The 12981-nt window shown below is 42.5% G+C and overlaps 2 protein-coding genes across 4 annotated transcripts; both read right to left on the minus strand.

Moving 5' to 3' along the window:
• Positions 1–161: 161 nt before the first annotated feature.
• LOC135637115 (uncharacterized) lies at positions 162–6905 on the minus strand. 2 transcript variants are annotated; one of them, XM_065149541.1, is made up of 8 exons: positions 6731–6905; positions 5536–5730; positions 4891–5048; positions 1938–2040; positions 1648–1782; positions 1273–1572; positions 751–1088; positions 162–591 (listed from the first exon to the last, which is right to left on the minus strand). In XM_065149541.1, exons 2-8 carry the CDS (start codon positions 5684–5686, stop codon positions 373–375), a joined length of 1404 nt encoding a protein of 467 aa, XP_065005613.1. In that variant the 5' UTR covers positions 5687–5730; positions 6731–6905; the 3' UTR covers positions 162–372. The 2 variants fall into 2 exon arrangements, with proteins under 2 accessions (XP_065005613.1, XP_065005612.1); XM_065149540.1 differs by having other exon boundaries at positions 1273–1782.
• Positions 6906–8103: 1198 nt separating this feature from the next.
• Positions 8104–10150, minus strand: LOC103981480 (WRKY transcription factor 71). 2 transcript variants are annotated; one of them, XM_009398225.3, is made up of 3 exons: positions 9543–10150; positions 8903–9049; positions 8104–8803 (listed from the first exon to the last, which is right to left on the minus strand). In XM_009398225.3, exons 1-3 carry the CDS (start codon positions 10037–10039, stop codon positions 8446–8448), a joined length of 1002 nt encoding a protein of 333 aa, XP_009396500.2. In that variant the 5' UTR covers positions 10040–10150; the 3' UTR covers positions 8104–8445. The 2 variants fall into 2 exon arrangements, with proteins under 2 accessions (XP_009396500.2, XP_009396501.2); XM_009398226.3 differs by having other exon boundaries at positions 8903–9046; positions 9543–10147.
• Positions 10151–12981: the final 2831 nt, after the last annotated feature.

Genomic DNA, 12981 nt, shown 5'->3' on the forward strand with positions numbered 1-12981 from the left:
CTTACCAATGCTGCAGATATTATCTGTACATTTTAAATAAAAATCTTTAGATCAAAGTATAATTTCATATTCCAAGGCATCATCATTTTTCACTCCCCGCCCACAAAACATTACGCCACCAGATGGGAGGCAGTGAAAGGGGAAGGACAACGCTACTACTGTTAAACAAGTGAGATGGTTTATTTTTCAATGCAAAACAACCAGTGTTGATGGTAAGGATATACAAACAACAGCCTTTGGATTTGGTTTTGGTTACAATCATCATCTCAAAGTAAGTGAATAAAATAAAATAAAATAAAAACTAACTATTCACAGGTATGGTTACCTTTTTGAGGATGAATCTCCAAGTTTACAGGAACCAATATACTAGTACTATAGCGATGATATCTCAACAAAACAACTGCTGCTGCTGCTGCTGCTGCTGCTGTTGCTCTCCTCCCTAGTGCCGAATTTCTGTGCAATAATGGGACGGACATCTTCCGCACCGACCAGCGTCTCAAGGAAGGGGAGTATTTGAACCAAAGCATGGTCTGATGGGTCATCAAACCAACTCTCAATTGGTATGCCGTTGTTAACATGCAAATGGAAAACCTGAAAAATAAGGGGAGAGAAAAAGGGGAACCAATCACCCCTTTTGTTAAAAATATTATGTGATTTTATCCTACTGTGAAAGAACCAGCAATAAATATTCAACTACCTACAGTGTTAAAAACCGAAATCTAAAGGCACAACCTAATCAAGTATTGATACCTGTGGAGAATTGTCAATTATTGCCACTTTTGCAAGGTCAATCCCCAAAATACCAAGGTCCTTGGTGCAGCTACCTTCTGAGAATATGCACGATTCCCGATACATACGCTTGGAAATTATCTTGTGGTCTGGATCCAGCATGTCAAGTAACTGCGCAGCATATACGCTTTGACTAGCCGTAAAAATAACAATTTCAAACATTTGAGCGACTCTCTCAAGGAACATTTGTAGAAAAGGCCTCCGTCTTACATATACAGTATGAGTTTGCACGTCCAAGATAATAGGAAAGGCGAAATCAGCACCATCACAAGGCTCCAGTGTAGAGTGGACAAGAGTTTCTGCAGACACACGAGACGGGATTAGTTTCAAAACGTTCACAGGAAACAAGACAACTAGATAAGATCAGGTAAATAAATAAATAAAAAGTTATAATGAGAATGGGAACAATGGAACGAAACAAAAATAACATCCATATAAAATGTCCAAAGAGAAAAAAATGCAACAGATGTTGACTAAACTTACCATCTAAATCAAGCACAAGAGTTATGGGCTTCCTTTGTTGTGTTTCCTTCGGCGATAGAGTAGGACAACTAGATGAAACTGCCTGCGGGAAATCAGGTGAGGTTCTGGACAGTAACTGTTGATTAAACCACTCTGATACTTGCAAATCATCAGACGGGCAATTTACGTCAACTTCTTGATGAGTAGCTAAGTAGAAGCATGCATCATTCGAGTTCGTCATGGTTCCTTGATTTGAATCACTATCAAGAACATCACTGGTTTCCATCGTCCTCTCAAGGAATGGCGGCATCATGCATTTCTCTGCCGCGTCAATCAGTATGCCACAATTACTATACTCATAATGAGTACAAAACACATCTGAAAGATCTATGCTACCATCAAAAGGTAACCAAGAAACACTCTCTGAGGGGAATTTCAATAATGTGCAAGCTTGATAATCTGTGAAGCCACGGTTTTCATCCTCTCCTTCATCCGCAACCAGATTAGGCAAATTAGCACTTCCATGATTAACTGAAAATAAGGGAAAATTGGTGTTTATTGCATTAACTCAGAAAAGGAATTTTCTACTTATGTCGAGAAAAGTTTCACTAATTTTTTATCAGTACATCATGTGTTATATTAAACTAAAAGGCAAGGCAAATAGAATAATTTTCAAGGTCCAGTACCTTCGTCAAAGATATTAGTTGGCTTCAAAAGAGAATCGCCATGCTCAAATTTGGTTGAGAATATTGTTTCTAACTCGTGTGGTATAGTGGCTGACGGTGAACCCTTCAGCAGCAAGCGAAATAGTCACAGGAAAATATAAAAATAAATTAATCTACAAATACACGACAATTGGAAAACAAGCATTTCAACCAGAAATTTAAATATTAACATAAAACAAACATAGTCATTCAACATCATAACTTCAATGACCAAATACAGAAACAATTATGCCAACGGTGAACAATCCCCATGAGCCCTCATAGAAGTCCACATGCAACTGCCGTCTACTTGACAGCACTGGACAAGAGCCATTTGACCCACTCTTCATCCTTAAAATTTGACAATAACTGCACCTGCATCACTTGAACCTATGACAAGTATATGATCTCACCATATATACATGAAAATTCCAAAGTAATGCCTTAACGACATTATTATATTTTAGCGCACAATATTTATGAGAAGTTTGCATGTTTCCCATATCTTATTCTTCTTTGTTTCTCATGTATAGCTGAAGTGTATATCTTTGACAACTATGATCCTACATCATTGTGTGATACAATCTTCAAACCGTTCATCTCCTAATCCATGTCTACCTACCACAGAAACATTAAACATAGCAAATTGCCATTTAGTTTTACTATTATTAAACATAAACAAGTGAATATGTCCAGCAAGATCTTCCTGGAAACAGGAAACATTTGCCGGTACCACATTTCCTCCTCAGCTTGATCAGCATGAGGTCCATTTAATAGCTAGGAATGGATTATATTGAAAATTAGGGCCAGTTTGATAATTACCTGGTGGATCAGGTGGGAAAATCCCTAAAATTGGCACAAATTAGATAAGTATGGATCTTTCTCCGGTGCCTCAAAAGGGAAAAAGACACAGGAAGGGTGTAGCTTTATCGTTAGACCTCCTAATGGCTCTCTGTTATTTGCAGCCACTTCACTAGGGAAATTCTAACCGGTGCCCCGAAAGAGGAATCAACATGGGTTGTAAACAATGAGGCCCAAAATATTTGTTGAAAATGAATAGAAGAATTTTGTCATTTTGCATTTTTATGTTAAATACTTCTATTGACAACAGGACTACATAATTCTGAGAGAAGCTAACTGGTGGTTGATTGGCTGGCTGATCATGGGCTGATGTTTGGGTCTTTATTTTTGGTCTTACTCAGTATAGCATGAGTTAGCCTTAACTGAATAACTTTATTTTATAAACATATAAAAATAAGAACATAAGAACATAGCTTATTCAGACACCTATATTAAATTCCAAGAAATTTCAATGTTTTCTGAAATTTAAACCCCTATCCAAGAAAACCCATCCCCATCAATGGTCACGTCCATATGTCACCTCTTAGTGGTTTCCAGGATATTTCATTAGCACCCTTGAAGGTTAAAAGTTAAAAACTAATGAAAATTTTGGATTTATCCTTAGAAGAAGGATATGTGATTATGATATTCCTCCAAACTTTAAAAATATCATAATTCATAAATATCCTTCTCAGGGGTATATATAAAAGAATTTGACTCAAAAAATTATAATATGCCACTGAACCCTTGTATATAATGACAATAAGTGTAACATTAGAAAAATCTAAAAATAGGGTCTTCTGCATGGGCACACACAGTTCTGCCTCTGATTTGTTGCAATATAACACTTCATCGTATTTTCCCAATTGAACAAATAACCTAATCACCTCATGCTTGTGCTCTATTTGCTCAAACAAAAATATAGCCATTCGGTCATTCCAATCTCGTCCTTTTGTCTCGGTGATTTAAAAAGCGCTAGGCGCCAAGGTCCAAAAACACCCGAGATGCTAGGCGTTCGTCCGAACGAAACGATGTGCTAAAATATAAAAATATACAATATAATTAATAAATATAATTATTTAAATTAAAATATAATATTAAATTAAAAAAAATCTTGTAAAATTACAATATCACATTAACAAAAAGTCTCAAAATTAAAAACAATAATTTCTAATAAATAAAAATAATGTTACTAGTATACAACTATACGAAGTGAGAAGAGTGTGAATAAGAGGAAGATCGAGGTTACTAACTGAGAGCAACAGTAGCAGCGACAGCAGGAGCGGGAGCGACGACAGTGGCAGCGACAGCGGTAGCAGTGAGTAGCGGGAGTGGGAGCGACGAGCGGCGATAGTGGCAACGACAATGGTAGAAGCGAGCAGCGGCAACGGGAGCGATGAGCGGCGACAGTGGCAGCGAGAGCGGTGAGCGGCTAGCAAGGTTAGGGTTGGGAAGTCGTCAGAGGAAGGCTGATATCGATGCTTTAGTTGGTTCGATTGAACCAACTAAAACACTGAAGACCGAACTGGACCTAAAACGCTGGTTCGGACGCTCAGTTTAACCCGGGTGCTCGCCCGACGCTTGGGCTCGGGTGAGCGCTCAAGCGACGCCTCTTTGAAGCACGCCGCCTGGAAATGAAGCGAGGCGCTCGAGCCTCACCTCGCCTCACCCGAGCGCCTATTGAAATCATTGTTTTGTCCCAATAAAGGGAAGGCACTTTTAAAGGTTATTTTACCAAATAGCTTAACATATTATTTTCCTTATTATGGTCATTGTCTCCCTTTTTTATTGATTTTTCAAGTCTAAGAATGTCATAGAGCGATAATAGTGGCGAATAAAAACAAATTACCTAGTAGTACTAAACATCATAATATAATGACTTGACTCTCATTCTCATTTAAGGCTAATGTAGGAACTATCTATAATACAAAATTAGTTGACAGCCAGAAGTTATAAAAACCAGAGGCAGGTGAATTTTACAAGAAAACTATAATAAAAATCTTGGCGTCTAATAAATTAAAAACAAATAACAAACAAGAAATGATGTTGCAACCATAGAGTTGCACACGCAATGTCTAGAAAAGAAAGTAGGTACCTGTCTTCCTACAGGTAAAAGATCGGATGACAATAAGTTCCACAGTTTAGTAGAGGTTTCATTAAATCCAGTTACCACAACATTGCTTCCTGATTGTTCAGTATCAGAACGAACTGCGCTTAAAAGGTATCCCGAAGGAACTACGCTTGAGAGGCACCCTGTAATATTAAATTTTAACATAAAACAAGCTTAGCTAGCACATATATATCTATGGAAAGATGTCCTTTAAAATAATAAAGGAAATAAAATAGTTGTTTGCTATCAGACAAATAATAATCTTCGATGCAAAAAAGATGGGCAATATGATATTTAACTTGTGTTTGTCTGCACAAACAGATTGATGAAAATGAGGTTAACAATGATGAAAATGAGGCAGATTATGTCCAATGGAAAAGTGCATCAGCAGATAGTATGTCCTAACATTAAGATTCCACAGTCGTGCCAAGGAAATTAGAGTGACCCCATATTCTACAGTGGTTCTTGGATTGTTACTTAAAGGTCAAATGATTTTAAGAGTAGAAACCTACAAAAACCAGGACTTATCTTGAGAATAAATGACTTCATCATGGCCCTCGGATTTAAGTTTCACATGGGAGTGACAAGATGAAGAAAAGGCTTGACAATATCAGGCATGCAATAGCTCACCATCTTGATGAAATTGTATAGAAGTGTTCAGCTCTGTCTTGCCTTGAGATGCCGAGCTTTGTGATGTCTTAATAAATTTATAACGAGCACGGGCACTGCATAATCTTACACGACCTTTGTTTGATTTTCTTTTCATTCTCAATGCTGCCATTTCAGCAAATAATATGTATCGAAGTTCACCTCGACAGGTACAAACTGCAAAATAGAACAATATGCAGTCTACTATTCAGCCTCAGAACGAAATATAAGTCATATAACTTGTGCAATAACACAATTTTCACATATAAATAGGACAAACCAGGCACAAACATGTCAAACCTGGATAAATTTATACGAGAATTAACTGCTAGACAAGAAGGTCACATACATTATCATGAATTCTTTTTCATATAGAAGACTTTACTGCTAGACAAGAAGGTGACATCATGAATTATTTCATTCCCAAAGGAGCAAATAGAAAATTTTGCGAAAAGCAAATCCAAAAAAATGAAAGGGCCAACAGAAAGAAACCATCACGAACAAGAAAAACTATCGGATTTTCCATCTCGGCGAGATCATACATGTTCTGTCTCGCAACAAGTGAACTCCAAGCGAGCTTTAATTGAAAGAACAAGAAGACATCTATAGCCCGCAACAAGATGGCGCTAGAAACACATCAAAACCAAAACCCTAAAAAAAAATCGACAGACATAATCATCAGGTGTCTGAATTGAGACTAACAAGCATCAAAGATCGTCCTGAACATTACCAATTAAACTGCATAAGTTTAAAGAAAGAGCTTACCAAACCCTAACAAGAGAATAAACATCAACGAAAGAACAAAAGAAATATAGAAAGAACAGAAAATGAGAATCAACCAAAAACCGACACAGAGTAGCAATTTTGAAATCTTTTATCCCTCCAGCAAATTCAAGAAAATCAAAAGAAAAGAAAGAAAAAAAACACTCAAACAAACTTCAGCTAATCAGCATACAGAAATTACAAGAAACCACAAATAAAATCCCCGAGACAAAGTAAACAAGAACAAGAACCGCCCGACAAAACCGCGAGGAAGCCAAAGAATCCACCCAAGAATCGATCGAAGCACACACAGAAACCCACACGACAGGAGATGAATTAGACGCATCGGAGCTCCTATGAGGCAAGAGAACAAGAAACAGAGAGCGGCCGATCGAGAAAGAACAAGAGCACGTACTCGAGGCAGCTCTTCGCCCTCCCTTGCGAAGCGAGGCGACCGAAGAGAGAGAAATCTTGATCTCTCGTTTCCCTCGCGAATAAAGAGACGGGCCGACCGACCCCGGGATCGCCGACGGACGGCCCTGATGCGGCGGGCTCGGCTTCTCCTGACCATTAGATTCGCGACACGTCGTTGCTGCGCTTCCGAGTCAGCAGGAGGTCGCTTGGCACGTGGGGGCGCTTCACGGATTCAGAGGCCTCCGCCGCCTCGCGCTTGCAGTCCAATGCACGCTTTCCCCTAAGATAAACGATGGACAATGCCCCACAGATAACGAAACGTGTTTCTTGGACACGTGTCGACGGGGGGCAAACGAATTCGAAGCGATGGTATTCGGCGAGACTTGGAGGGAGAAGTAGGGAGGTTGATAAGTTCACTCCGCTTTGTGGTTTTTCTTCCATCGATCGGTCTACGCCTATTCCGCGAGGGAAGAAGGGGACATCGACGGCACCTGACGTGCACTGTGCTATTGTACTCGTCGGCAAAAGAAAAGAAAGCCAAGTACAGAAAAAGAAACATACATTGATTGCCACGGTGTTGTCTTGCTGCTACACTGCCTATCACTCAGCAAAGACGACCGATGCTTGTCTTTAGTACCACATCGCAAAGTTGTGGTGGAGTCCAATGTTCTCGACTGGCTGGCCACGAATAATACCATTGTCATCTGATCACTCGGGTTTCCTTTCCGTATCGGACGACTAACTCATCCGACGAAGCTAATCGGACTATCAAGGCCAGATTAGGCCCGGCCCATTTCATTCATCAGACGAAATCTAGGAACTAACCCATGCAAAAGCAAGCAATTAGAATTAGGGTTTCTTCATCTATTGCGTCGAAGCATGAATCCTAAACCTTACGAAGCTATACATGACATGTTTTATGTTCATGATCTCAGACGGTAGCAACAAAAAGGACCGTTCCCAGCGACAGCAAGCATATATTAATTGCATCCCCTCAACATGCATGAAGAAGATGCTGCAAAGAATTTATGGTAGCCATTTGATCTCTTTTACTTCAGCACACGAAACTAAGAACGAGTTCTGGCGAAGAGTTAGCATGTAAAGAAGCCATTTTTGTCAATCGAACGACGACTCGAGCTGTGACTACCTCTCCTGTCTACATACAGGCCGCTGATGGGAACGTGTACTGCACACAACAAATACAACCAGCTGATCATACATATATATATAATAATTAAGGGTTATATATATGTGAAGATAATGATATCGTATGTTACTTCGTTTGACGTCTCACCATGCCAATACTACAGATGAGGAAGCAATGTGTCATCCACGAAGAAATCAAGCAGCCAAAGCAATTGTTTTGAGCTTCCGGAAGCACAATCTCTGCAGTGATCTAATAGACATGAACACGCCACAACAAACTCCGTTTACCAAATAAATGCCAGAAGACGATAGTGTCGATCTCATCTCATCATCTCTTTTTCCAAGAAAACTCTCGCCATTTGCTATTGCAGATGAAATGTGAGATGAGCTCTCAGTCGTAGTGGAGAAGAATTAGGCACTCGGTTATCTCGGCAGATTTTAGCCTCGAGAGTTTGCTACGTTATCTCAAGATATTAAAACTAGATTCATGTACAAGAAAGCGGGGGTCATCGCATCATACAAAAATAGAGGTCTAAAACAAGAAGCTGCAGTAGTGAAGCCGTATCCATATCATGGTTGGCCGCCGTGAATGAAGGAAGGAATTATGTCTTGCAGGAGACCGTAGTCGGGGAGTTGGAGCTGCTGGAGAGAAGGCGGCAGGTTCGCCAGATACACATTAGGGTTTATGTTCGCTTGCAGGCTATTGTCATTGTTCAGTTGGTTCATCTGCTGCATCACAAGATTCTGGCAGAAGCTGGTCGACATCGCCGAAGGAGGTGGTAACAAGTGTGTGCTCCCTCTGACTGTTGCGGGGCATTCGTGAGCATGTTTCCCTTCGTAGGTGGTGATCACGATTCTTGGATTCTGATAAGATCTCTCCACCCTCTTCTTCACCGGGCACTTCTGTGTCGTGCAACGATAGTAGCTCCTGCAACGCAGAAGACACACGAGCATCGTCACAAGAAGCGATGGCTTCGAGAAGCAGAAGAGGATATATGTGAACTCGGGACTAATTTGGTTGACTAACCTCGGGTAAGGGCTGTTCTTGACTGCTTTCTGGCCGTATTTCCTCCACCGATAGCCGTCGTCGAGATGATCGACCTCGCTTTCGGTCACGAAAGCAAAACGGGGATCCCTTTGCCTTTTCTCTCCTTTCTTTTTGCTTTTGTTCCTGCTTCAATGGCGACGCAGCAACCACGAGACAGAGGTGAGTGATGCAACTGCTACCGGTTAATTCTTGTTCATGGATAGATGCCAGAAATGAGAGCGCGGTAGATAGAATTCATGTGGTCCTTTTAGTTTGTTGGTTTCGAGAATTTGAGATCCGTATGCATTACTGATCTCTGATTGAATCCCAAAAAAGGAGCTCGAGGGAAGACCTTTGGGTTCGACAGAAACAAACAAGATCCAGTCAAAAGGCTTATAGCTAAGATCCCAAAGGTGAGAAAGAAAAGGGGGAAGAGACCTTTTCGGCTTCGAAGAACCCTTAAGGGTCTTGTTTTGTCAGGTAAGGTGGGAAGCCCTTGAAATTTTATGGTGATGGAACAAGGATCAATGGAAAGGTCTCCAGAAAAAGCAAATAATGCATGCTATTGAACTTTTCTACTTCGAATAAACCCACCTATAGAAATCGATATGCGTGCAGGAGAAGAGAAACTGAAGCTTACACTTTCTCGGACGTGTCACCCCCTTCCTCTTCCACCTTGACCCGTTGCTTCTCCACCTCCTCCTCCTGCTTCGGCTCATCCTTCTTGCACCGCTCGGCATCTTCTTCGCCGGCGGCTTCGGTGGACGACCAGGAGGTCGAGGAGTTAGGCGTCATCGGGGTCGCACTTCCACCGCACCCGGACGACGGCGTCATGCTGTTGCCAGCATTGCCGACATCCGCCATCAGTTCACGGGACGACGCCATCCCACCGGGAGCAAGTACGTCAGACGGCGCCGAACACGGTAAGCCGAAAGCTCGAGCGAGAGCGCCGTAGTCCATCATCGAGCCACGCAACACGTCGGTGAGGCTCACGGGCGGCGGTACCGCCCGGGGGCCGAAACCGCGTGGATCACCAACACTGTCGGTGGCGCCGCCCGCTGGCTTCCAGGAGACGAGCGACGACAGCTCGTCATGCGACGGGAAGCTGAAGTGACTCCGCTCCTGATCTCCAGACATGGGGAGAGCCCGGTGTGAAAGAGATCGGAAGAGAGTAGTGTTGCGTGGTTTCGGTGCAAAGAAACGGGGAGGAGGGAAATGAGCGGAGGGGAAGGACGCCTCTGTGATCTATAAATGTCACCTCATTCCATCCAATTTGTCATCTGGGTTTCATTATCTCGTCGGCTTTCTTTTGACACGAGGTGGCAAACTTTGAGAATGACCGAATCATCCGAGAAATTTTGCCTGGCGGTACTTGCCACGGGCCCCACCACACCTGTATCTCGCCGTGGGAATGGAATAATCGTCCCGGGGCACACGGGACTGAGTCAACGACGACGGGACAACTGGCTATCGTCGGTCGCGTGGAGCGGCGTGGGTTAAGCGCTCGAGAGAGGACAGTGGTCAAAGGAGGTTAATACCGTGCTTCACCCTTTCCGCGGCATCGACTGACGCGTGCCGGTGGGGAAGCACCGTCATTTGACCGCCCCCCTTCGGCTGATGCTGACTCGACGCGTGGATCGCGTCGCCGACGACCTTGGGGGGCGTGATGGTCCCCCACCGATGTGAGCGCCCGGGAGTTGACCGCGGAGCGCCCTCTAGTCCCTTCGATCGGACTCGGACGATCCTGATGGTGGTTCCAGAAGGCGTGAGACCCACCCCACCCCACCCCACCCCACCGGCTGCGGGTGTGGATCACGTGCATGCACCCCAGTGCTATGGTCTCGGGCCGTAGTCAAGAACGAGCTGTCTCCGTTGGGACGTACAAGACAATGTTTGGGTGGCAATTCGCTGGGTTTCCATCGACCCAAACACGGAACTATTCATATCATAATTACTCCCATCTCGATTGGTCTAAAGCGTGCAAAAAGATAAATGGATTTCCCTATACATATTGTTAGATATTTCCATGTAGTTCCACTCATCGATGACACAATTGAGCTCGACTAAAGTACTCTTATCCTTCTCAGCTCGTGACCAATAATTCACTTCATTCAAATAATTTATAGCCAAGGAATCAATGTTGCGAGGTTTCTAATGATTTTTAGATGTCGATTTTCAAGAAATAGTATAATAATATATAAACAAGACAAGCAAGCCTCTGTGATGGCCAACTTCTTATTCATGCATCATCTGAAACATAAGTCAACCGATGCAGCAATACAATCTTCTTGCTTTGATCTCGCACCACCTGCTTAAACATGTTTAGATTTCAGGAGAAGAATAGAATAAACATCTTCAAAATTCACGAGCAGGAATTTTATTTAGTTTGAACTTACTGGTGCTTAGGTTTGACTTTGTTGCAAGGTCATGCAGGTCTCAGATGTTTAAAGTATACATGATTTCCCAACTTAATCCAGGATGAGGCATGCACCTGTTCCCATCATTATAAAATGACTAGAATATGCTCTAGATATATTAACTACACTTTTCTAGTGGCAGCAGTTGCATGCTGTAACTCGTATTGTAGTTGATAGTGGGGGGTGGAAATTAACCTCATAGTCAAAGTAGGAGACCCCCCAAAAAGGAACAACAAGATCACATGCATGACACAGTAGCATGAACAATAATTAATGATATAGGTGTTGCATAAGGAGGGCTATTGGATAGGATTTTGATGGATTCTACCTAAACAATCTTGACTTCTCGAACTGGTGGTAGTGCATGCAGCATAATTAGAGGATTGAGACTCAAGAGGAGCCCTTCATCCATGTGTTTGGCTCCTTGTAAAACCTTGTAATCTTCTTGTCTAGCCCTGAGTGGATCTACCCAGGCCACTACTGTTCTCTTCCAGATCTACCTAAGACGAGTTCGCTATATATATGCTTCCATAGCATGGAGGTGTTTATCGAGTCCAAAGATGCTGCTGTATTCATTCATGTCGCTGCTAACTCTCGACACAAGAAGATGATGAGAGGGAGTTGCGGTCTATCCTGTGGAATTACGTTCGTGGTGTTCGTCATTTCCATGTCATGTAATTCTCGTCCTGGGTAATTTAACTTGGATTCCAGACATGCATCGATTACACGGCCACTAGAGCGACGGAAACCTAACAGGTAGCGACACAGTGATCGATGCGTCCAACTCGAACCTACCCTCGACCAACCTTTCCGAGGACGGATCACATGCATGCATGACGTATCAAACTGCGCCGAGAGAAGTGTATTCCATATGTATATTTTATTTGCCTGTTCTGGTGAGAAGCCATTCATGCGACGGCAAGAGAAGTGTATTCCCTGATGTATACCTTCAACTTGGGGCGGTTGCTTCGGCTCTACGTCTACGTCTTCTTCTCTCTTTCGAGAGAGAGAGAGTGAGAAGAGAAGAGCCTGAGATTTTTGACCGAGTTGGATGGGGTGGAATTTGGCGGTGGTGTTTGGTCTGAGGACGTCTCCGTCGGAGGTACGTGCTTGTTAGGCTTTTGAGCGACCACATCGCGCATGAAAGAGGTGGGAGTATTTATTGATCATGAGATGGACCGCCTTTGTGGCTTCTCCCAAGCCATCATTGTTGTCCATGGTTTTGATGGCCATGGTCAAAGCAAAGTTGATGCAAAAAGTCATGTAGGCTGATGCAGATGGCAATCAATACATTGTTGCCTCCCGATGATTCGTGTACTGAGAGAGTGAGAAGGGGGTTACGGTTCGTTTTGTTTTCACACCAGTCTACTAATATTTAATATAGTGAATATTACATCTCTACTGCATCTAAACCTATTTAGAATTTAGAGAGAGAGAGAGAGGGTTGAAGTAGCAACATGATCATGTGATATCGATTGTTGGGTCTTTCTTCTTGGTTCTAATTTAAGGCTTATCCTTGCTATTGGGAGTATGAAATAGACATTTTGCCCAAGGAAATGAGAACATTTTCATAGCAATGCTGCTGCTGCTGCTGCAAAGAACAGCATAAACAGCAAAATCTACTACAGAAGCCTAAGCCTCTCAGAAAGATTATGGCTATCA

Source organism: Musa acuminata, chromosome BXJ3-4, assembly GCF_036884655.1.
Source record: "Musa acuminata AAA Group cultivar baxijiao chromosome BXJ3-4, Cavendish_Baxijiao_AAA, whole genome shotgun sequence".
In the NCBI taxonomy this organism is placed as follows: domain Eukaryota; kingdom Viridiplantae; phylum Streptophyta; class Magnoliopsida; order Zingiberales; family Musaceae; genus Musa; species Musa acuminata.